Source organism: Nymphaea colorata, chromosome 3 (genome assembly GCF_008831285.2).
Source record: "Nymphaea colorata isolate Beijing-Zhang1983 chromosome 3, ASM883128v2, whole genome shotgun sequence".
NCBI lineage: Eukaryota > Viridiplantae > Streptophyta > Magnoliopsida > Nymphaeales > Nymphaeaceae > Nymphaea > Nymphaea colorata.
The window spans coordinates 15,313,189-15,338,601 of NC_045140.1; the positions used below are offsets into that span (position 1 = coordinate 15,313,189).

The window sequence follows — 25,413 nt, forward strand, 5'->3', positions numbered from 1 at the left end:
AAGAAGTATGAAACGCCAACTTACTGTATTAATTACTTCACATGACGTTAGAGATTATCCTGCATAGATATGGACGTCTGTGCTCTTTTTGTCATCTATACTAAAGTCTTTTTGAGAGAGAGAGAGAGAGAGAGAGAGAGAGAGAGTTGTATGTGTATCAAAGTTCAAATCTCCCCAGAAGAAGATTTGTACAAAGAAACAAGCATTTCAAAAGATTCGCTCGATGGCCCAGCTGAGGCCACCGCTCTTTGAATTATGGAACGGCTTTGGAGCCTTTGAGAGAAGTAATTGAACTCCTCTGTTGAGGGACACTTGTTGATTATGTGTAAGCTTAACTCATTGAACATCATCATCGAGCAAACGTTATACATGAGGAGCGTATAAAGACTCTGAATGGGGTGCACTGTTGAACTTCAACTCCAATTGTTTTGCCAGGTTCATGTATCCCTGAGTCCACACCTGTTAGCGTAGATAATTTAATTTCATATACTTTTTTATAAGGACGATGACTCTGGTTTTTAAGAGTTACCTATCCAGTTAATTAGGACTGTTCAATCTAACCTGGTTGACAATTAAAGAGAGAAACAAAAAGTTGGATTCTGGATAGTAAGAATCTTCTTCAACACATACATAGTTTTCTTAAACAAGTTGCGGGCCAGACGCCTTATTAGAATATATAATGACGCACCAACAAATTTAAGAAGATGGATATCAGTGTTTTCATGTTCTCGACCGTTTTCCAACAGCGTGTATGTGTATATGCTCTATGTCCCCTTACACATTAATTCGTTGTCAGCAAATTTGGAGAATGTCTAGAAAGCTTAAGAAGATAGGGCGGACACAATATTTGGGTGTACGTAATATTTGTTATTTGTCGGTCAGTACCGAACGAGAGGTCAAATGAAGAACCGGATCCAGAATAATTAGTAGGCAAAGGATCAAACCTAAAACTATAAATTTGAGGCCAATGTCCATGGATATGGAATCTAGTTACTAATTAGGTACTAGTAAGGTCATATTAATTCTGATATCTTAAGATACAGGTTGCAAGAATGTGGACACTGGATCGGGGCAAGTGCCGGGTAGACAAGGGTTGGTCCTGTTGGAATTGTTAGATGGATTGAGGATCAATCTACACCTTAAGCAGAAAACCGGAACATTGCATAGAAAGGAGAAAGAACGAATGGAAGAGCATTGATACTAATATTGTAGCACTTTCGTCACGTAAGATTGTAACAATAGCCTGTAATTGAAGCCCGTATGTAGCTGCATGCTCTCTGTCACTAAAACGATAAGATGACTGACATGGATTTTCATGACTGACGAGTAGCCATGGCTCTTTCCTTACTAGTCTTGAACTTATATGCGATGCCCTACATCATCTTGGTTGCCAAAATTCACTTGTAGCAATGGACGCGACTGTGGGCAAAACTCAATTATGTAGCCACGGAGATTGCTGTAGTTGTCGACCTTTACACATTTGCCATGTACAAGCATTTCCAAAAACTTAAAAAACAAGGTGAAATAAATACATATGATTAAATGGCCTTAATTTTGTTCCAAAACTGTTTATGACATTTGCACAGACTACTCGTTGCATAGTGGGAAGCTCAGAACGTTGGCTTTGGATCAGTATAAACTGCACAAATAAAAATGATGTCTATGATGATCTAACATACCATCCTTAGTTAGCAAATGCCTGCAAAGATTCCCTTAAATAGAATCTATCTTGAAATTAAACACAGTGCAGCTTCACCATTTGATGATACGAAATTAAACATACAACAAAGAGACCCATAAAAAGCTTTTGCCCGAGCAAGCACGGGAATGATAATAATGGCAATACAATATCATACAGACCTCAACCGTGCTTAATTATGCTTTAATGAGTTGTATCTATGTATAAACAAGCTAGTGCATAAGCCCTGTACTCAACCATGTTTAATTAATTTGCGCAATTTCAGTTGCGTGGCAGCACGTATCTGCACTGCAGAGATGGATGGTGCCTAGCTTGTGGACAGCTCGGCGGGCATTAACTCAGAAGAAAAAGAGGAAAAAACTGATCGATGTAGCGACAGAACTGTCAGTAATGCCATTTAATATGGAGCTGTGGAGTTGTGCTACCACCCGCTGGCTCTCATCTGGGGTTGTGGAGAACAGACGTGTGATTTGACAGCCATTGCTGCATTAAGATCACTTCCAACTACGCTTTTCCTCATTTAGCTTTCTAAGCCCTGTTAATGGTGAGCTATTGTAGTGGCCAGCTGATCGATAGAACCCTGCTATAAATAGGGCTACTACACAACCGCCCAAGTCGGCTTCTCAAGTTAATTTCCTCTCCAGTAGAAAGAGAGAGAGAGAGAAAGCTGCCCCAAATTGGAGTCCAGCTTCAAATATGAATAAGAGGAGTATTTCATCATGCCTTTTAAATAGAGTTGAAGCTTTTACCCAACCTCTAGTCTTCCCGTGAGATAGTGTGCTGATTCATGAAAATAATTTTGAAAGAATCTTAAAAAGCATTTTGAAATTTCTTAGACCAAGATTCACCAGGGTTTAGACTATTAATCTGGGTGCTTGTTGATGTTGAGTATACATAGCCAAAAGCATGTTCTCTTAAGCAAGCAAACTTTATGAAGAACATAGTACTAGAATGCACGAAACGGATCTGGGTCGGGAATATTATCACAAGGATCCAACCTACCTTGAAGAGGTTGAATATTTTGAAGGCTCAATATCCATGGGCAAATCGCACTACTTTTTGGGTTGGAAATTTTTTTTTCGGCTTTTTGGATTCACAAGTTCAATCAGATCGGATGTCTGGATCAAAATCTTCAACGCGGACGATGAGCATGGCGCCTTATAAACTTAACTTTCTCTGTTTGCCATCATCTGCAGCGGCCCTGATCTTTTGCCGGGTAGCACGCATAGATATAATTACGGTTCATCGTTGTCATTGATTCTTACTGCCACATTTCCACTAGCAGCTAAAAGAGCTCCCGTCGGCTGCAAAACAAACAAAATTTTCACGGCAAAAGGAGTTACTCATGTTGACTGATGGTTCAGCCCGGCCCTGATTCAGACGGAACTACTAGCAACGCTTAGCCTTCACAATATTATTGATTTTTATTAAAGAAAAATCTTATGCCTTCTTAAAACATGTACATAATAAGAATTAAGAATGCCCCTCCTCCCCCCACCCCCCGAGAAAAAAAAAGTTGTATATGGGTGCCTAGTTTGAAATGATTTTTTGCTGATTTAACTTCACAAATGATTTCAAACGAGCACAATTTAGAACGTTTAAAAGAAAAATCGCTGAAATTCGATGCGCAAATGAAACTTTACGAGAGCTTTAAAATCAATGGTTTCAGACACCTTAACATACATATCGTAGCGTAATATTGTTTTCAATTTCATCGTGTATAGATGTGACATGGCCAATGATTTAGTTGTCCATTAGAAAAAGCAGCAGCTCCTACACCAAAAACTTGATGACTAAGACCAAGAATTTTTATATATTCAACTGTATTAAACTAAAGCATGCACGTTTGATAAATGAAAAAAGGTAGTCCTAAACAATTTGTACATTCAAATTAAGTTAATGACATGCCTACGTGTGTAACTAGAGAGAGAGAGAGAGAGAGAGAGAGAGTAATTCTTCCGAATTAAGCAAGAAACGCCAACTTATGGCAGTTAGCATCTTTAAGTTAATTTGCTTTGTTCGGACTTGACATTTTAACAACGTAGTTGCTTACATAATAGACTACGTCATCTTAAAAACACAATTATCAGTTTCAACAATATGGTTGCACACTGGAAATGTGGAACCAATTTTACCATAATTTTTTTACGATGCACCATTAAAAGTTAAAATGCCTTTTCGGCTAGTGCCTTCTCTAGAAAAGAACAATCTGTAAAGTGTCACCAGCTGGTGAAGCTCTGATGCAACCTTCGGTCTTAAATCAAAGAAGATGATGTGCAAGTCTTGCCTGCTGATTGAGATCAGAAAGCGTTACCCTTATTTCTTCGAGATCTAAAGGTTTAGGCCATTGGCAAGTATCTATACAAGCAAAATGCTCGGCCTCGGTAAAATGTTTACTACAGTATAGTTTAACAATTTGCCCACTTTTTGTTGTAAATTAATGAATGATTTGGGTTTACGTTCTTCGCTTCTTCTTCTCTTTGATATTTTGATACGCACAGAAGCAAAGTGGTTGATGTTTAGGTTTATTTAACCTGCTTGATCGTCATTAAGCAACGTGAAATAGCATTAAGACTAGTTTTATAATTATCACAACCTCTGAACTTTCTTAGAAAACTTTCTTATTTTTATATAATGTTTTGAATCATAAACACAAACTTTTTGCTGTTTCTAATTAAAGAAAAAGTTCTGATTTTTTTTTTTTTCAAAAACTTATCGGCAATTATTTCATTCCAAAACCAATGTTAGCAATTCGGGGTACCTCTCCCCAGGTAAAAGCATTGGACGCAGGGGTGACTGGTGAGATAGGCAGATACATGTATAGAAGAAGCAGCAAGGAGCCAGGAATAATCGCGGATAATGGGCGCTCGAAAGATTTCCTTGAAAATCCATTTCCGTTCTCGAAATCAAGTGTAGCTCGACGGTCGCGTTGTCTTCTGCCTGAAGTGTGGACTTATTAATAAACATCGTATAGATGTCGACTGCAAACGCCAACCCTGATCTCCCTCCCGACGTTCCAAATGTTTGCTTTCCATTGGGCTGCAGAAAGAGTACAAGGATGAAGAACGCTCTACCTTAGGTCTCTTGTGGTTTTCTGCACCGTTCTCATCAGAAAGTTGAGCTGTCATCCTGTCTCTTACTGACTAGCCAGGAATTGAAGAGTTGGAAGGCAACAGCATTTCGTAAAGAGAGAGAGAGAGAGAGAGAGAGGGTTGGTGGTTGTTCGTGTTCTAGAGATGGCGGTCGACCCAAGGCAGATACTGGCTGGTTTCCTCACCTTAACCATGTTCTTCATGCTTGTCAACATGATCAAAAGAGATCACTTTGACACCATTGAGGTGGCCATTCCTTTCTTTTCTGGATTTGATTGATTTCTTTTCGGTGGTTATTTTGCTAGTTTTGGGTGACCATGGGAGGATGATATCGGCTGTTTTCTTAGTCTCACGTGAGTAAAGAATTTGTTTCCTTTTTTTTAACATTTTACTGTGAATTCTGGTGAAGGTGGCTTCTTTATTATGGGGAATCATGCGGAAAATTAGGCTTAATTTTCAATATGCTTTGTTCTCCTGAATGCTACGCTTACTAATCCCTTCCATTTGTTTATCCTTTTTTCTTCAGTTGCGTTCCGATGCTATGCATGCTCTCTTCTTTTATTAGATGATATATCCTGTAAAAGAAGTTACGCACATGGCTTTTTTGTTACGTGAATTTTTGCTAAGTGACGCAACTTTGATATATGTCTCTTCTAATTGCAAATCGTAATTAAGTATTTACGTTATTTTAGTTGTCTACATATGCGAATTGTATCCATTTTAAGTACTTCATTTTTTTTGAATTCGTGTATTGGGAGAACTTGGATTTCCTCTTAACGCTGCTGAAGAAAAAACCGTTTCCATGGTAAATTAGATCTGTCCTTACAGGGGAATTCATTTATCTCCATAGTTTTGCTTGGACTGATTGCTATCCTTGTGACTCCATTACATTTGGAGTTTGACATGCACATTTTCTTCCAGTTGATTGTTGGTGTTCCTGATCTCCTGTGGGAATTGATCATGAATTAGTGTCTTCCAATTCCTGCAAAGAAATTATAGGCCATTTTTCTATTGATTCTTGGTATAACTAGCCTTAATTAGTGCTTGTTTTTCAATCTTGAAGATCAAACAATCTCAAACCATCACGATTTCAGAGAAGCCGAGTACGAATAACATCGAGACAGAGAGCCGCATCGGCCTGTGGAAGGAAAATGATCCACCACTCAGACATTGTTGGAGCAAACTCCAACCTAGTACTATTCTCTTATCTACTCTCAAATCGATCTTTTGAACATTAATTAACTGATGATAGGCCTAACTTACTGCTTTTCTTTTCTTTCTTTTTTTCTTAAGAGGAGAAAAGAAAGGGGTATATCACACTTACATTGATTAATGGAGCACACTACCATCTTTCTCAGGTAGTATGAAATCCCTAATTTTCTGCTTATTTTCTGATGATCGGACTAACTTCTTATTAACAGATAAAATTGATTTTGGTTGAATGGTTTCTTGAATTTTATATTGTCCCTCCACATTCAACTCTGCAAGGCTCAATCGTAGTGTCCTTGGCAATCAACGCAGAAAATGATGTAATTTGTGTGGTAACATGCTTCATAAAGTTTGTTAGTTAAGTGATGGAATCCAAATGGTTTATCGGTTTGGTCTATGAGTTGATAACTGTCCTTGACATTCATGCGTCGCTTTTCATTTATCCTCCACGATGTTCCATTGTTCTCCTTTTCTGTCCGTTTCCATGCTTTCCAATATTTCACAATGTTCCCTTCTGCTTTACATCAGATTGCAGATGCAGTAGCTGTTGCGAGATATCTGGGAGCAACTTTGGTGGTCCCCGATATCCAAGGAAGCAGCTCAAGAGAAAAGAGGTGATTTTCGTTCATATATATATATATATATATATATGCTTGAGTATCTAAAGCCGAGGCATTCTTTTCACTTCAACTGGCGTACACTAAAAGTTACATGATATGGTGAAAATTTCTAGTGCCACTTCATTTTCGAATGTAAGTTCGCACGATGGAACTTGATAAATGCGATCATGAGATATAATAAAGAAAAATGGATTCTCCGGCATGCGTTTAATGAACAATTTGCCTTATAGTTAGTGGAAACAAAGCAGCTAAATTAATGTGCATATTCGCAGAAAAGGGTTTGAAGAATATTCATTCTTGCACTCTTATATTGTGGAGCCATATCAAAGATTTGGTGTTCTTGGATATACTTCATTTCTGCTGCAAAAGGTGGGATTTGTACCGCAATTTCAAAATTTCAAGTAAATCATGTGCGGTGCTTCTTCCACGTTTGGAGCACGTTATTGTTGCGTCCTGCATCCATCCTTATACATACCAGGCAACAAACACAGCAATTGCTCTTGTCATTCTCCTGCAACCACATTTTCACAGTTCATGCTGCCCCTTCCCCAAAAAAGGACATGACGAAAGTTCTATTCTCATGATGTTATATTTACTTCTATGGTTGTGATTAGTGATCAGCAACTATTTTTAAGTGGTCAACCATCAACACAATTTCTACAATTATTTGTCTGTGCACATGCATAGCATGATGTGCCCCGGTAACTGACCCTTCACTTCCGAGTTAATTGTCTAGGTTCATACTCTTCTGTCATCTTCCTACAGCACAGATAACTTTCCATTGATAAGTTTACTTTGTCATTTTCAGGAAATTTGGTGAAATTTATGACATTGATAAGTTTGTCAATAATCTCGTTGGTGTTGTCGAGATAGCAAGGGATCCCACCACCATAACTGCAGGTATACCTGCCATTGTGCGAATTCCCACTAGGCCAAGGCATGATGTAATTGATGAAAGAGTTGAACCAATATTCAGAGTAACGAGGAGTGTGAGACTCGTCAGTTACTTTCCTTCACTCAACATGAAAATAAGAGGTTTTCAGAAGAGAGAAGTGGATTCAGCCTTCTGTCTTGGCATGTTTGGCACTCTTGATCTGCAGCCGGAGCTTCTTACCGTTGCAGATCAGATGATCGAGAAACTTAGATCCCTAACCCGTAAATCTGATGGCCACTTCATCGCCATCGATCTGAGGCTTAACCTGTTGCAACTAAAAGGATGCAAAGTCACCTCTGGAAGAAACAGATGCTTCAGTGCACAAGAAATAGGTAATTTTTTGAGGAAAACCGGTTTTACTAGCGAGACTGTTATCTATCTAACACAGTCCAAATGGCATAAAGAGTTCGATCCTTTGAAGTCAATCTTTCCAAGAACTTACACAAAGGTATGTAACCAAATTTTTTTGCCGCCTTGATTTTCTCAACTTAACCTGATCAATCTTACTTTCTCATATTCAAAAGTCACGTAAGACGGATTTTAATGCGTCTGCGTTCCATTGGGGGGTCATTTCCACAAAAAATGACCAAAATGAGAAACTCAGTCGTGTTTCCGACACATCCTATTTTACTTTGGCTTTGAACTGCATTAAGTGTGCCGTTCTTTGCTGCTGCTGTTCCTACAGGAATGGCATTGCTTGAAAAACATTGTTGATCTCATTGTTGCCTGGGTTATTTTTAACTCTGTAATTGGTATTTCAGTGGCTAATCTGCTTTTACATTTGGGAAACAAGAAACAATGGTTCCATCTGGTAAACTTAGATTAGTTCCTGAGATAATCAATGGAAACTGTAGAGTTTCGTTGATTGAAAATGGTATCATATTAATGTGAGAGTTGTGGTTTAGTTAGAACCTGTATATGCTGGCATACGATAAATTATCCTCCTTGGCCTCATGTATGAGTTATCTTGTTTTCTACTGGTATTTGTCCTGCTTTGGTAGTCCATTGCAAACTGAGATTATGGTTGTGGCAAATTACAGGAATCTGTCATTCCTGGTGACAAGATGGACTTAATCCTTGACCGCAAAAGTATAGAATTGGAGGCCATTGACTTTCACATCTGCACCCACAGTGATATATTTGTACCTGCAATCCCTGGCCTGTTCTACGCAAATGTTGTTGGACGGAGGATTGCTGCTGGCAGGACGCAGATACTGGTACCAACAAGCAACCCAACTTCTGGGTCTCTTTCTCGCTATGTTTCTGACAAAAGCCACCTGGCTTATTCATGTTTGTGTTAGACCATCCATGAACAAACCAGCAAACTTGTATTTGTGATCTCCCTGTCTCTCTTCCTCGATCTATCTATCCTTCTGTCTCTCTATGTGTGTGTGTTGTGTAACAAACGTTTAGTACATATATGTTAACGAAGATGATAGTGAAATGCTTATTTCTATGGAAGAAAATAAACTAATAGAGTGGTTCATATGTCATATTGAGGAGAAGCATGCGTAGAGAAATTGGTTATTCATAACCACGGATAGATAACCTATTTCTCGACGTTGCCCCTTGATTGTGGAAGAGTGGACTAAATCGAATATATAGGACAAGCGATCGAATTGCTTATGTTTTGCTTCGGTAGCCCCTGATTTACACGACTAAACATCACATCTAGAACACATGGTATTCTTAGCTTGGTGTTAATGTTTGTTGGCCCAAGCCGATAATTGGTTTAATTCAGGCGACCAGTCTTTTTACCTTACCCACTTTCCATGGATGAGGTAGCGGGAGACAAAAGTTCAACTGAGAGATCATTGGCTGATGCGTAATTGAAGATAAGTTATTTTTGTTTTACTGTTATCAGAATCATTTTGTGAGATATGAATTGGCCAATTCATCAAATTGTGAATTGACGGAAGGAAGCTGAAATTTTCATTTCTTGAAAGGAAAAAGTAAATGAAAAAAAGTTTAACATTTAATAAGAATTAAAATTCTCAAAATACTCGGGTAGCATTGAAAATGAACGTGGCATTCTACTGAATCGGTTTGGCACCAATTCGATTCGGATCTACAGTTCAAAAAAAAAAAAAAAATAGAATCTTTGACTCTCTTGAATGGACCACCGAATCAAACTGGTTTGCCACCTATGGGACAAAAAGTGTGTTGCCACTGTTTGACAATAACATTAAAATTATAAGGTTTTCTGTAATTTTTCTGAAACGTAGGAAGCCTGGACAAATGGAAGGCGCGACAGGCTCGATGGGCTGCCACGGGTGAACGGTAGGACGAGGAGGAGATGGCGAGCGCCTTGCTCCTTCCCCAATGCTCTCTCCCTTTCAGCAACCTAGCTTCTGGATCGCTCCCCTCTCGTCCAGGTCCCTGCAAGTCGTCCGCCTCTTCCACCCGCTCTCCTTCTTCGACCACCTCCCTACGACCGTCGCTCCAAATTCCCGACAGACTGCGCCGGGAAATCGACAGCTTCGACCCGAAGATTCCTCTGGATGAGGCACACACTCCACCCAGCTCGTGGTACACTGATCCTTTGTTTCTCGACATAGAGTTTGATCGAGTTTTCTACAGAGGATGGCAGGCTGTCGGTGAACCCCCCTCTCTTTTCTCCTCTGTTTTCGTCTTTTTCGAAGTTCAGCCTACTTTCTTATTTGTCTTCCCTTTTTGTTGATATGTAACGTGGACTCAAAAGCAGGTTATGTTGAACAAGTTGCAAGTGCTCATGACTTCTTCACTGGCCGGTACTTTCAGTTCCATGCTTGTCTTTGTGCGTGCAGTGCATGTGTTCAGTGGAAAGCTATAGTGTTTGTCTTTATGCACGCGCGCCTACATGTATGTGTGTGTGTGTCTATGTATGCATTGTCTGATTTCACTTGTCCCTTGTGTTTTCTATGATACCGTGACCAATCTCTTATACATAATCTTTATCATTTTCATGTCAATTCATGAAAGATGCAAGTTCAACACATAAATTTCGGCAATTAGGGGACCTCTCTTTTTTTAGTGAACTTCTCCCTTAAACTCCACAATTCTAGGCATTTTGTTTGACTAATAATTTTTGTAAAATGCAGTATGGAAGTCGTTGCGTTTCTTGATATCTTACGAGATTTAGACATCCTGCTGTCTGGATCATTAGAGGTTCTGTGAGATGGTTTGCATCTGGTATGGGTTTGGGTGTGAAGTTGCTCTGATGCGTGTCTCAACGATGTTTTCTCTTCCTCGTACCATAAAAACCTGAAGCATAAGAACGGATGGCATCAGCATGCTAAAAGCAATTTAGTGCCTGTCCAAATTAATTTTAAATATGAAAATTAATGTGTTGACATATGCAAATAGAGAGCTGAATAGCTTTTTTTCTTTTTCCATTACGTGCCTTGGGGTTAGGAGTGATTGCAATGTTCTGGATTTATTGTGCGTCTTCTATCTTCTACTACCTTTCTTGCTAAGTTTAACACGTATCAGATTAGGCCAAACATATTAACTAGAAAAAAATTAAGCACTTCCTTTACGTGGCACTCACGCTTGTAATAAAATCTTGCAGTATCAAAGTTATATGGATGCTTAATATTTCATCATATTAGATTTTTTTTTTTTCCTTTTGGCTTTTGAAATGTCTGTTTTGGTACAATTTTGGAAGCTATATGATGATGTACTTCTGAACTGAAGGTATGTCCAACTCCTTTTCTTCTCAGCATAATATTATGTTTCATGCAAGTATACCCCTGTTGCTGATAACTTTTTATTTTATAGTATTTTGTTCTATATAAGGTGGTCTGTTTCTGCTGTTCTGGTTATACCTTTGATTTGTCCACATTGCTTTCTTAGGAATAATTGTCTTTTTTATGCTTTTTCACTCCGTCCAACATCTATGTACATTATTCTTCATTTCACTAATGTTACGGCCTTCACTAATTAGATAGAACAGCAGATTGGGAAGTCTACAATTTGTGATCACTCGAGATACAAATGGCCATCTTCGTGCATTCCACAATGTGTGTCGCCACCATGCTTCGCTTATTGCAACTGCCTGTGGAAGAAAATCTTGCTTTGTCTGCCCTTATCATGTGAGTCTTTGGTGCTTAGTTGATGTTTTTATGGAAACTAGATAATGTTTGTTTATGTTAAACCACAGTTGTTGAAATCTAAGATACACATTGCTATGTCTGAACTCCCTTGGAACAAAAATTAGTTACATTTCGTTGTAAGTTGTTAACATTTAGGAATTTTGGGTGATAATTTCACCTGGTACTGGCAAGCACCTTATACTAAGAGTATAGCCAAACGACTCTGTAAGGCTGAGCCTACCACTTTGGGAAGTAAGCTTCCAAAGGTTGAAGGCTTGCGCTTCTAGAGCACAAGGGAGACATGTGTATCTGTTCTGTTGAGAAAAGAGCCGAGGATGAGTACCTGGAACTTGGAAGAGTTCAAGTGACATTCTTTACTTAATGAGTTTCCACTTGAAAAATTCAAAGGATCATTCTGTTGGACCCTTGTACATTCTTTCCTCTTCTGGCTATAGTGGAAATGGAGTGTTAGAAGCATTATTGATTTTTTCCTTGTATAAGTTTCTCCTCTCTAAAAGATATTGAATCCAGTGGTTTAGTTGGTTTGATTTTGGTTATTGGATCTGAAAGTTTTGAGTGACTTGGGAAGGGCTGTTACATCTCCGAGTGCTGGCAATATGGTTTTCCAGTGATCAAAAGCAATAATTTGACCAGCTGCAAAATGACCTTTGGTCCTTCAGGAAAATACATTGGTATGGGTACCTACAATAGATGCTGATAACTAGGCTTTAAAGTGGATAATTAGAAATATGCTGCTCTCTCTTTGCCTGTCTACTCTTTAATCAAGCCAAGCTTTTGTTCTTTCTCAATCCCTGATGAGAATGGTGTTCTTCTTTTTGTTCTTCGTTTTGCAAAAACAACTGTTTTCTAGTTCATTGGTGGCCTCATCTGGCAATTCTGCTACAGAATGTACTTTCTCTGTGACTGTTCGAGTTGCCAGTAAATCACGTCAAATTTTCAGGGATGGACATATGGATTAGATGGAGGACTACTTAAGGCTACCCAGATTTCGGGGATAAAGAACTTCCATTTACATGTATGTGATGGTAGTTGCTGTTTGTGGTTTCCTTATTTTAATATGTTTGCATAGCTAATTGCTGTTGGTTTTGGCCAACTTTGCAACAGGAATTAGGTCTCCTTCCGATAAATCTTGCTACCTGGGGGCCATTTCTGTTACTTAATTTTAACCAGCAACTAGAAGATGAAGAATCTAGTGGCGAAAGTGTTGGCAAAGACTGGCTTGGAAGCTGCTCAGAAATATTGATCGCTGGGGGAGTCGATCATTCTCTCAAGCATGTATGTAGGCGTGAATACAACATCAACTGTAATTGGAAGGTTCATCTCCTACTGGACTTCAAGACTTACAGATTCTTAATGAAAACCTTTTATTTCTGATCTTTTTTTTCCTCTTGTTGTATTCTTTCTTCTGAAAGGAATGGTTAGACGGTGTTGTCGCTCCATCTTAACTAAGGAGCCAGAAATCTCAGGTTTGCAGGTTTTGTTTCATCTAACAATCTTTACTAGTACAGGTGTTCTGTGATAATTACTTGGATGGCGGTTATCATGTTCCATATGCACATGGTGCCCTTGCAGCTGGTCTTGAGCTGGAGACCTACTCTACTATGGTATTTATGTTGTATAAATGGCTTTAGTAGTACTATATTTACATTAATATTTCTGTTATACTCTACTGTTGCATTTCAAAAGAATCCTTATTAACCTTTTCTTTTTTGGTAGGATTTTTTTCATTGTGATGTTTTTCTTTTTATATGGATTAGGTTTATGAGAGGGTAAGCATTCAAAGATGTGAAAGCATGCAAATAGAACGTGGAGATGATTTTGACAGACTGGGTTCGAAGGCTTTGTATGCTTTTATTTATCCTAATTTCATGATCAACAGGTAATCATGAATCACCATTCAAATTCTTCTTGAAGAAATGATTACAAAATAAATCAAGCTAACTTCTTGGAAGTTGTAGGTATGGTCCTTGGATGGATACTAATCTTGTCGTTCCGACTGGCCCATCCAAGTGTCAAGTTATATTTGATTACTTTCTGGAATCTGGTTCTAAGGTAAGAATCTGTCAGTCATTAACTTGTTGGGTGGTCCTCTGGTAATGAAAACCTAGGTGCCTTGTTTTTCATCTGAAATCTTTTCAAGGTTTCGCGGTTGTGCTTTTGCATAGATCTCGCCAACTGCGGCTCTGGTTGATCAAATCACATGGGCTTCCATTTATTTAGACAATTTTCACCTAGTAGCCACATCTCAGAGTTGGGTTACGTTGTCTTTTTGTGAATGTCATGGGAACCTAAGTTCGTATATTTGATGGCAGGAAGGTGAGACTTTTATTAGAAGAAGTTTAGAAGAAAGCGAAAGAGTTCAGGTATGGGACAGCAATCATTTGCATGAGGAATGTTTCATTTTTTTCATGATTTGATGCATTACCAATGAGATGCAGATGGAAGATATTACACTGTGTGAAGGTGTCCAGAAGGGGCTTGAATCACAAGCATGCTTTAGAGGGCGGTATGCGCCAACGCGGGAGAAGGCCATGCACCATTTTCACTGCTTTCTCCACGAAAACTTTACTGCCGACTGATCTTTTTTCCCTTGTATGATGTGGGAACTTAACAATAAATAGTAAATGCCGAACATTTTGCCCAGGATACGTTGCCGTGATGTGTGATCCTGTGCCTTTTGCAGCACGAAAGACGCTCACATGGGTCCCCACGCGCTCGATCCGTACGTTGCGTTGATATCTAGGCGCAAATTCGACCACTGAAAAGTGGATTCTACCACATCACAGAACATCTCGTGAATAGGTCGCTCTGCATATTTGGCCAGGCAGAATCTCTTAACCAGTCTCTAGCAATCCGAACTGCACCTTATCGGCTACTGAATTGGACTTCTTTCTGTATTTGTGACCATAAAGCTTATGCCTTTGTATATGAATGTGAATAACTCGTGCTATGGTTAGGTTGTGGCCTTACAAGAATACTCCTGGTATGTTTGAAATAAAGGATTGCTTTGAAGACAAATCTCACTTAAAAGTTGCATATCAAACAGGCCCTTAAGGGCAACAAGCTAAACATTCCATAACCATCGAAGGTCGATCTTTTGAGTAAGGACTTACCATACAAGTCCTTGACTATTAGATTTTGAGTGTAACAACTCAACCCACTCGAAATATTAGTTTTTGAGTGGAACAACTCAACCCACTTGTAGGTTTGAGTCACTGGGGTTCAATGAAAGTCAACCCGCTTCTTAACAGTTTCAGTTTTAACTTTAAAAATTTTCAAAAATTATAAACCAAAACAACAATTTTTTTATGACTATTTTATAAGCCCAAGATTGAAACCTTTATAAACCCATGAAAATCTATCAATCTCTAAACATTTCAAGCATTACAATCCACTCCCCTTATGCACTCTCAACCGCACGTGTGGAACCTTAAATCTAAGTGTTAAACTGCCCTAATACTACTATAACAACCCGACTCACTCATAGATGATTCGAACATCTAGCAGTTTCAAAACAAAAATCTCTTTTGATGATTTCCTTAAATCCTTAATAAGATCTTTAACAACCTTCAATATGAAACGAAACATTTAAAACGTTACACCGAAAAAGAAACAAAAGTCCAAAATGATCGGTCTCCACATATGGCAATTAAATTAATCTATTGCAATTAAAATTATCGTGAAACTCATACGATATTTTATAGTCTCGCTCTCCAAAGAGACGTTAAAAGAGTTAGCAAGTATCCTGAACAGTTGGAAGTGACTCATGTTCAGGAACGCCTTTTTTTTTTTACATAGAGAGTTGGATCTCCAGCGGGTAACAACCCAAAATGTCATGCAAGGCCATAATAAGAATTGAACCTCACGTAAGGCTGTTCAATACACATCTTTTCCAACATCCCATGCCAAATTGACAGGGTCAAGTGCTGTCATGAACCCGGCGCTATGAAACTCAGTGGAGGAAACAAGAATTTGCAAAAGCTCGATCATTTGTGGTAGCGGAAGGCATCTCAGTTGAATAAACGACGATAGAGAGGACGAGGACGCAACCTTTAAAAACAAACTCACGGAAACAAAACACTTCAAAGTAAGAATGACAATCCTAAAGATAACCATATACAATTCCATACCATATTTACACAACAATAAACCCAAAGAATCAAAGCAAAATTATAAACAAAAAAATCTGGATCCATGTACCCCATTCCTTTCTTGATCAACATGACAAAGGACACAGGAATTCAGGAGCAAAACACGTTGATTGACGAACTTATCCTCAGTGATCATCTTGACGATCCTCATCATAAGCATGGCCTGAAACATGGGGCAGTACACATTCATTAATCATATTGAAACTTTTAGTCGATATAGATTAATAAACTTGAGAAAATTTCAAACCGAGCAAGATGGGTATGCGGAGAACCTGCTTTGCAACGCCATATCCATTTGAAATACTCAGCAAACGGCTCACTGGGGACAGGTACAAGTTTGCCAAGAAATGCCAGAGGCCAGCTGAATAAACAACGCAAATAGGAAAACAATTTATCTAGTCAGGTTCCTAGAGCTCCTCTGAAAAATGCACATGCAAATGTGGATTACTTGTCAACATAAAAAAAAGTTCAGAAAAACAGAAATGTATTAGGAAAATCGGTTTACTAGTTTCCGAACAGGACTTAAACAAGCTGGGCATCTGGATCTATGCACATCCTTGTGGTATTATGCAGAATCTACTAAATTGCCAGCAGTAATACAGCCATGTCAGTTAACATGCACAAAAGGACGCCACTGGTAGTATCCAAAAACTATAAAGTTTTATGATTACAATGTTTGTGTCCTGTTTCTCTAGGTCCTATGGACCAAATGAAGAAATTTTTTGAGTGACAAATGACAATCATCCACTCTATGATAGTAGTATCACCAACCTTAAGAAACCAATAGCAATAGAGGCAAGCCACAACTGCCAAGTCAACTTAACAGTGGAAGCAAATTTCCCAAGGAATTCTACAATCAGAGCCTACAAGAAATCAAACCACTTGAGAAGAAAACATAAAACACCAATCTGCAAGATATGTATATATACACACACACACACACACACACATAAGCTCTTGCCTGAAAAGTAACGCTTATAGTTATTATCCCCATAAAAAGGTAGTTTCCAGTGATTCCAGAAAAGATATTCCAGTCCTCAGGTTTCCGGCAATTGAACTCATTGAATACCTGAAAAGATATAAATCTTGATATCAAATAACAAGATAATTGCTCATATCAACATTCAGAACACTTAGTTGACATGTTCAGAGTTGATATTGAACGCTTGGATTGGGTTGTGATCTGCATTTCCAACATCTTCTTTTCAAATCAAAGAGAACACAAAAAGGAATTTACCCAATCAAACGAGTATAGAAAAGACTCTACTTAGTATCCATAAGCAAATGTAACAAGACTTTGAGAGTATGAACAAGAAGCCATTGACATGGTGAAGAGAGCAGATTTTTCAGTTTGCTTCCAACTTATCCCACATGGATGACATCATCAGGAAAGGCTTTTTTTTCTTGGTATTTTACATCAGTTTAATGCAAACAGTTTAAACAGGCACTTAGGGTCTCAGCAGCGGGTAATTCTAGACGATGATGTTCTCAGGCTTTAGCAACCAGATGACTGGAAGTTGTGCAAGACTCGCCCAGTGGATGACATTATGTATGATAATAATAGCCAATCGTGCATGTCAATATGCAAAGCATACATATTTTAGCAATAGAGAAACTTACTTGGCACATGACAAAGGAGTTAAAGATAAAAGTATTCTTGACATCTTCAGCCTCTGCTTTCGACTTATTTGAAAGGTGCAGTATAGGTATACCATCAAAATTCAGGACAAGAAGAAGTGTGACTTGATACAGTGCCTGAACCGCACATAAATAAACAAATCAGCAAATAAAAGATGAGAAACCAAAACTATTGAACAGAGCTCTCACATCTGCGTAACTAAGAAACCACATACTTGAACGATAATGTTTCGCCACATAATGTTGGTTATAAGAGGATCCCTGGAAAAGGTACCAAAAACATAGGGTTACGACAAATTCATTGTGCATGTATTTAATGGTGTAGAAAAGCAACATAATGGCACCACTATATACTTCAGAGTGGCGCAGGAATAAAAACACAAGCTTAGGCATTCTTAAACATTTCAGTTTGGTCAAAGTCGACTAGATTTTTTCAATAAAAATGAGAAACCAGTCGATACAATGCTCTTACCTTCTACCAACTGGAGCTCTCCGCATGAGTTCATCTGTAGGTGGCTCAGTAGCCAATGCAAGTGCCCCAAGTGTATCCATTATGAGATTAACCCACAGAAGCTGCAGAAACAACTTCCTAAGAAATCATAAACACAACCAAAAAGGTGAATTCAGCAAGATGAGAACCTGAACAGCTGTCAAGGGCACATTCCCACCAGAGACAGCAGCAACAACATTTATTACAAGAGCTGCGACATTCACAGTCAGTTGGAATTGTATGAATTTCTGAATATTTGCATATACAGAGCGACCCCAACGGACGACCTGAGTTACAAACAACAGAAAACTCTGCACATTAGAAAATATCATCTTCAACATAGTTGGCAAACCCAGTGAGTCAACTCAGGAATCACCCAAGTCAAGGACAGGATTCTCGGACTGACTCATCAACATCTGAATACTGGATCGGGACTAACTTGCCTGGCACAGTAGATTGATCAGGATTAGCCTGATCCTGGTTCATTCATAACTGGTAAGCACAACATCAGTTCCAGGTTTTGACTTTTCAAATGTGTGTGTGTGTGTGTGTGTGTGTCCATGTTATTGAGTATATGTTAATGAATAATAACATCTATAGGGCTTAATGTACTAGCCATAGGATCTAGCAATCGTCTAACTCTTTGCTGCCTCTCCATAAATAGAGGACAGAATTTCCCTACATTATCTTCCTTAGTTTCCCCCGTTCATTCCAATAAAAAAAAAAAATGTTTTGTGCCTTAGTGCACATCAAGTGCTTGCATTTAAGATTATTTTAACTCATGGTGTATTGAGCCTTTGTGCACCTTCTTGGTTCTTTTCCCAGCTCTTTTGGACTATGTCAGCCATATTTCAACTCTTCAAATTGACATGGTTCTTTCCTAAAATTGGTCATAAGTGCCCAGATAAAAGCCACCAATTTTCTGGTTAAAGAGTTTATTCCTTTTCCGCCCCAAGTATATCATAAGAGCTTGCCAGCGAAGGTCATCCACCAACAATAAAGATGATACAAACCAGCAGCCATCTCCAGGTACCGCTTTCTCTCTCTCTCTCCATATTTACTTAGTTAAGTTGCATATGTTAAGCTAATTTGCTCTCTTAATTTCTGAATGTGTTCTGTTGCATTGAAATGAGAATGTCAATCAAAGAACTCTGTTAATTACTTGATTTGCTTTACAGTTTACAGCATTACAATATTTTTAGTAAATTAAGTTTTTAAATGTTTTTTAGTTTAATGCTAATTGACACGGGTACGCCAACTATGGTGGCGCACCCGCACCCGCACCCGCATCAGTGCGGGTGCTGGTGCTGGTGATGGTGCAGCACAACACAACATCAAATGAGTTTTGGCCTTTCTGAAAAATGTTTTGGTCAAGTTTTTATTGATATAATGATTCAAGGTAACCTTGGTAAAAAAACAGTTTAAAAATATAGAAAAATAAAATTACTTATATAACAAATAACATATATATGTATATAATATATGTATATGTATATATATATATATGCTCTCACCACACCCGCACCCAATTTTTTATTTGAACTTGCCACATACAGCACCCATGTGACATGGGTTTAATGAGTACACTAGTTTTCTGGATAAATAAGCATGAAAGACATAAATAGGGTTGATAATTTAAAGTCCAACTCGAAAGCCAGAAATACTGCCTGAAGCATTGTGTACTCATGAAAAGAAAAGGGCCAATGTGAATCTTGAATGAAAAAGATGGTTAGAGGCAATTAATTGGATGAAATAACATTTTGCGCAAATAAAAATTGAAAGTTGAACCATATTTTAAAGTAAAATGAAAAGCTATAAAAGAAACAGCTGAAAATATCATGGGATATAAAGCATGAAGAATGGAGACAAATAGGAGGCAGAAAATGGCATGACGTGGTTTCACTCTAGTGAAAATTGATGAAATAGATGCAATCAGTTTATTGAAAATGAAAAAAAAAAAGGAAAACATGTTCCAGAAACTCAAATTTAAGGTAGATTAGGCCATGGTTCCAACTTATTTTTTTCACCAAGGTGACCAATAACTGGAATAGGAGGAAATTTAGATAATTTGTAATGAAGATGATGAAGTTTTACCTTTCTAAAATGTTTGAATTTGAAAATTCTGATGATGTGTGCAGCTGTTTCAGACTTTTCTTATCATGTTTCCTGATGAGTAATGGTTAAGATCGTCACCATATCATCAGGAAAAAATTGCAGGAAAAAATTTTAAAAAAGAAATCAAATCATTAGCAGGCTTCAAAGAATCATGGTGCTTGCCTAGACGCACAACGATGAGTCGATGACTAATGGCTGGAAGGACAATAGGAACAGTAACTATTATCTGTTTTGAGTCTTTTGAAGTTTGTTCACGTGTCTGACTGTGACATTGCAAAAGAAGCAACAATTGATTCAAGATGCTATAGCAAATTGTCGAACAAGTAGCCGAATATTGTACCAGTAACTATCCTTTACCCACGAAAAAAGTTATTTATACGCTGATAAACTTTTTTAACCACAAAAGAAAGATCTTGAGGTTAATTAAGGCAAGGTTAGCAGCCAATTTTTTAATTTTAAAAAATATTTAAAAATCATAAAAAATAGAGAAAAATCATTAAAAATCTGAAAAAATGAACAAAAAATCAGAAATTAAGAAAAATGTATTCAAATATAAAAAAAAGATCATCGTACATAAGGAACAATCATGTGTATCAACGACACATTCAAAAATAAGAAATCAAATCTTCAAGAATAACATATAAGCATCCATCACGATTTTAAACTTGAAAATTTTATAGAATCTTAGGACTGAGTCTTAGGACTTGGAGTTTTAGGACTTAGATTACATCACAATTTTATAAGTTCAAAACATATAGTTATCATCTTTCCTGATTCAACGATAATATCTCCCAAAGTGATGAATCCTTGGTTATTTTTTATGAAAATGGGCAAAATCTCTCCCTCCTACGTCTATTGGAGCTTTAAATACAAGAAGAGAGAGGGGGAGGAGTGTTTAAACTTTTAAAAAATAAAGAAATATGTGTTTTCTCCCGTATCGTACGATACGGGGGTGTATCGCCCGTATCGTACGATACGGGCGATACGCGTACGATACGGAACCGTATCGTGTTTCGAACACGTATCGCATAGATTTTCTTGACCTATACGATACGTATCGTACGATACGGATAACATTGATGGAATCATCAATCAAGTTCTAGGCTTTAATTTAATTTTAGCATTTTTAACGATTCAACGATATATTCAAAGCCTTAAAGTTATATCTTATAAGAATCCTTTTAGCAATTTGGTCAGAAGAACATGGAGGATATAAGTCAGAATTGGAGCAAAAATTTATTAGGAAAACATGTTCCCTAAGTAGAAGTGAGCACAACTGGAGCACGTTTGATCATGCTTATCCAACGATATACAATAGGCTATAACCAAGAAGACAGAATGACTTGGCTTATGTTGTTACAATGCAAGACTTAGCATGAAGAAAGCCTTAAGTGTAGAAGGCATCAATCTTGTGCGAGTTGGACAATATTTTACTTTAGGATCCAATCAACGCTTGGATGATGAAGAGGCAGAAAACGCTTTGATATTTGTTACGTGAGAATTAAGCTGCTAATATTTCAATATTTAGTATGTACTTTGTGGATTAATGGAAATGGCATCCTGATTGTGATATCAGAATTTGTTACCTGTCTTTCAATCTTACTGAAACTTGAAAGAAAATATATTTTTTATTGTGATGACGCCTTTGGCAAGGTTTTAAGGTTTCAAGCTTGAAGCTTATGAAAGCTGAATTGAAGGCTTCAAAAGTTTGAAACATGCCTGCCCTTGTAAGTTTCAAATATTTCAGGCCCACTTTTCCATGATACATCATTTATATTATATCTTATTATATTATGCTACCAATTCTTCATTTTTTTATGAACCAAAGAATGAGAATCACTTTTATTCTAGTCAGTAATCATCTTGTAGTTGTGTTTGTAAACCGTAGTTATTTGATTGCATTTAGTTGTTAGTTGTTATTTTCTAGTTATGCTCAACTTGCTCATGAACTTCTAGTCAGAAAACGCTATAAAAATTTACAACCTGACCAGAACAAATAGTTGAATCAACTCACTAACCCACAACCCAGTAGTCAGCAGATCCAAGTCTGACCCACAAGTTTGCCAACTATAATCTTCGAAGATGCTTACAGAAAACTAGTTATTGATACTAAAATAGGCTTACCTTTACAACTGATGAAAAATTATCATCTATGATAATTATGTCAGAATTTTCCTTTGCAACCTCAGTTCCTTGGATACCCATTGCAAGACCTATATCTGCCTACAATCAATAATTTTTTCCGTTTAAACAAACATGAGAATGCAAAACCATATATGCCAAAGATGCCCCTGGATCAGAAGAAGAAATGCCCAACCTCATGCAGTGCAGGTGCATCGTTTGTACCGTCTCCAGTAACAGCCACAACATCCCCATTTTTCCTTAATGCTTGCACAAGTAGAAGTTTATCATTAGGGGAAGATCTTCCCATCACCTGAACCAGATGCAAGTGCAACATCTGAGCACAGCAAGAAAAAACAAAAGCTTTAAAGGAAGATTAAAGAACCAAGCAAGGTCTCACAGATATTTGGCTTGCAAGATTTGGCCTGTCTGTTTCTGAATAGTTGCGAAATGTTCGCCCTTCGATAACAATTGGCTCCATTGCTGCTGCTTCTGAATCAAGAATACCACACTCCAACGCAATAGCCTTTGCTGTCTGAATATTGTCACCAGTAACCATACATACCTACAGGAATGCACACTATCACATGGGTACAGGTATGGCTGGCAATTTCAAAAAGCTCAGGTGGAGGGGCCTGTATAGTTAAAAGCTGGAACCTCACTCTATTCTCCCTCCTCAGACTGTAAACAAGGCGGAACAGTTTTCTAATGTATGTGTATAGGTATGCTCAATGTTCTATTGAATATATCCAAAAAAAAAAAAGTTCCAACTTCTGAAAAGCACTATCTACTGCTTTCATCAAACATAACAACTCCATAGCTTATATCATGATAATATCAGGTCAGTCACTTCCATTTGGCAGCATCCCTATAGCCAGTCATCCAACATTCAAGAACTTTCACTAGGACTTGCAGGACCAATAATTTATGTTCCCCTTCATCTGACCAGGACCCACCATAGTCTCCTAATTGGACAAGAAGACCCACTCTAGGTTTCAGTACCATAAAAAAACCAAAAACATCAAAACACAACATTTGACACTCTGAATATTCAAGATGGACAGAAAGACCGAGTGTTCAGACTAGTCTGGTATCAAACAATACCAGAAAAAGCCAGATAGCAATTTAAAGATGCAGAATTCATCCTAGAGTACAACCTAAATGTTGCAAAGAAAAACATAACATTAAGTGGCAAGTGAAACAGTTCATCAGCAGGAATAAAGAACATAAAATATAAAAACAAATATATCACAAAGCTTTACCCTCACTCCAGCATTTTTACAGAGGGCAACCGCTTCTTCCACACCTGGACGACAAGGATCCTGCAGGAAAAAGATGGTTGAAATAAACATCTACAGGTAGGAAGTAAGCAAAAATACATGCAAGCACACCCCAAGATGCGTCAAGGAGAAACAAATTCCACGTTGACAGGAGGAACACTTTGAATTATCAAACTTACTTTTACGACATTTGAATCCTTGATTACCTTTTATGCTCTATAAGGGCATTTGGACTGTCATGATATGTGAAGAATGTGGCATTTATAAGAAACCATCTAAAATAAAAAATTATTTCTATAATATTTATTTAAACAAAAACTAATTGCGATGAATCCAGACAGAGCTCAGGAAGAACTAATAACAATTAGTTATTCCATTAAGAATTCATATTCTTCTCAAATTGTCATTTTTTTTTTCATCAACGGTTAGCTATAATTCATTGTTACATCCAAAGTCTATCTTTGCTTGACATGCGCATCTTAGGTGGCAAGCATACAGAATGCTTAATTGAATTATAATAGACCTTAGGACAAAATTAATTAAAGTTAGGCAGAATTCATTTTTACATTCGATTTACTTTATTTTATATATATATATTTAGTTTTTATAATATGAATGGAGATCTTATGAAATTTTGAAGGATGGTAATGCAAATATAGCTCATTTTGTTCTATTTTGTTTTATTTTCTAACACAAATCAATAAAGATCTGAACTTAAGTATCATGGAAATCTAATGAAAGAATATTAGATCAATTGTCTACAGAAATTCATACCTAAAAATACTAGAGTGGAATATGTTTGCCTTTATTCTTCTCACTGTGAAAATATGCAAGTGTTTTCAGAATTTTGAAAAACCAAAACAGTTCCATAAAATAATTTATTAGAATTGACAAATACATAATTTGATAAAATAATATGAAAAATGTTTCTGAAATGCCACTCAACAAAGAAGTAGCTAAGGCAACAGCTAAGAACCAAATAAACACCCCCAGCAGAGTCAATTAACATTCTTGATAATAGCATACATCCCAAATACCATTCAATAAAATAGTAGCTTGTGCAACAGGTAAGAACTAAATAACATCTCTAGCACAGTCAATTAAACATTCTTGATAAAACTAGCATAAATATAGCATCAAGAAATGATGGAGTTGAAATAGCTGAGTCAGTTACCCAGAGAAGCTATATAAACATAGTGGGTACATTAGATGCAACAATGAAATAAACTACCACATTAAAGGTCCTATTTCACCTTTATCCCGACAATTGCCAATAAAGAAAGGTCATTATCTGGTATCAGCCACTGTTCTCGCTGCTCCATAATGGTTGGAATATTTCTCATATCATAGTTTCTGAAAGCAAATGCAACACACCGCAGGCTCTCAGCTGCCATCATTTCAATGACATTCTTAATCTCATCCATCTGGAAAAACAAGCTAATCACTGCTTAAAGGCTGTCTTGCAAATAATAATTTCATGAACTCTTAATAGTTCTAACCTTATCAGGTGTAATCTCCTGAAATGATCCATTTTGATTAAACCAGTGACTACATGAGGCAAGGACAAGCTCTGCAGCACCTTTCCAGTGTATGTGCACATCTGACTCTGACTGCAACCCAAAAAAAAGCATGTCACTGGAAGACCACAAGGACATCATTGCTGCAAGGACAACCAGTCAGGCAAGAAAGATTACTTCTAAATTACAAAAGACAATTTGAACCACAAATCTTTTGAAGAGGATGGTGAATAAGGGAGTTAGTCACAGAGTCACACCATATGCCTGGAAGTTGAGTTAGAATATTACATACAACACCAGGTAGAAACAGACATAAATACTCTAAAATAGCACAAAGTAGTAAGCGATGACAGAAGGAGACTTAACCAAGCTATGTGGTAGCGTCGTTTCCTTGCTATCAGGGATACATGAGGAAAACCCAACACACACACCCACAAAACCCTAACCCAGTTA

General features: G+C 37.6%; 3 protein-coding genes across 8 annotated transcripts in view; 2 read left to right on the forward strand and 1 right to left on the reverse strand.

The window, feature by feature from the left end:
- Positions 1-4,491: 4,491 nt before the first annotated feature.
- On the forward strand, positions 4,492-8,932 carry LOC116251143 (protein MANNAN SYNTHESIS-RELATED 1-like). Its single transcript, XM_031625234.2, has 6 exons — positions 4,492-5,037; positions 5,855-5,984; positions 6,085-6,149; positions 6,529-6,614; positions 7,429-8,002; positions 8,595-8,932. The coding sequence occupies exons 1-6, from the start codon at positions 4,936-4,938 to the stop codon at positions 8,853-8,855; spliced, it is 1,218 nt and encodes a 405-aa protein (XP_031481094.1). The 5' UTR covers positions 4,492-4,935; the 3' UTR covers positions 8,856-8,932.
- An 856-nt stretch (positions 8,933-9,788) lies between these two features.
- LOC116250629 (choline monooxygenase, chloroplastic) lies at positions 9,789-14,291 on the forward strand. 5 transcript variants are annotated; one of them, XM_031624404.2, is made up of 10 exons: positions 9,789-10,151; positions 10,256-10,304; positions 11,492-11,627; positions 12,589-12,663; positions 12,753-12,962; positions 13,157-13,252; positions 13,406-13,527; positions 13,601-13,700; positions 13,961-14,011; positions 14,087-14,291. In XM_031624404.2, the coding sequence occupies exons 1-10, from the start codon at positions 9,851-9,853 to the stop codon at positions 14,225-14,227; spliced, it is 1,281 nt and encodes a 426-aa protein (XP_031480264.1). In that variant the 5' UTR covers positions 9,789-9,850; the 3' UTR covers positions 14,228-14,291. The 5 variants fall into 5 exon arrangements, with proteins under 5 accessions (XP_031480264.1, XP_049932962.1, XP_049932963.1 ...); XM_050077005.1 differs by having other exon boundaries at positions 13,607-13,700; XM_050077006.1 differs by having other exon boundaries at positions 12,753-12,923.
- Positions 14,292-15,729: 1,438 nt separating this feature from the next.
- Positions 15,730-25,413, reverse strand: part of LOC116250628 (calcium-transporting ATPase 5, plasma membrane-type-like) — a 43,024-nt gene continuing 33,340 nt past the window's right edge. For both annotated transcript variants that reach the window (XM_031624401.2, XM_031624399.2), the window contains exons 22-35: positions 24,943-25,053; positions 24,697-24,867; positions 23,426-23,485; positions 22,564-22,728; positions 22,360-22,476; positions 22,167-22,265; positions 18,077-18,214; positions 17,910-18,010; positions 17,653-17,698; positions 17,420-17,554; positions 16,761-16,868; positions 16,571-16,662; positions 16,072-16,160; positions 15,730-15,962 (exon numbers count right to left, since the gene is read on the reverse strand). In XM_031624401.2, the coding sequence (XP_031480261.1) occupies positions 15,925-15,962; positions 16,072-16,160; positions 16,571-16,662; positions 16,761-16,868; positions 17,420-17,554; positions 17,653-17,698; positions 17,910-18,010; positions 18,077-18,214; positions 22,167-22,265; positions 22,360-22,476; positions 22,564-22,728; positions 23,426-23,485; positions 24,697-24,867; positions 24,943-25,053 (1,470 nt within the window). In that variant the 3' untranslated portion in view covers positions 15,730-15,924. The remainder of the gene's footprint in view (positions 15,963-16,071; positions 16,161-16,570; positions 16,663-16,760; positions 16,869-17,419; positions 17,555-17,652; positions 17,699-17,909; positions 18,011-18,076; positions 18,215-22,166; positions 22,266-22,359; positions 22,477-22,563; positions 22,729-23,425; positions 23,486-24,696; positions 24,868-24,942; positions 25,054-25,413) is intronic.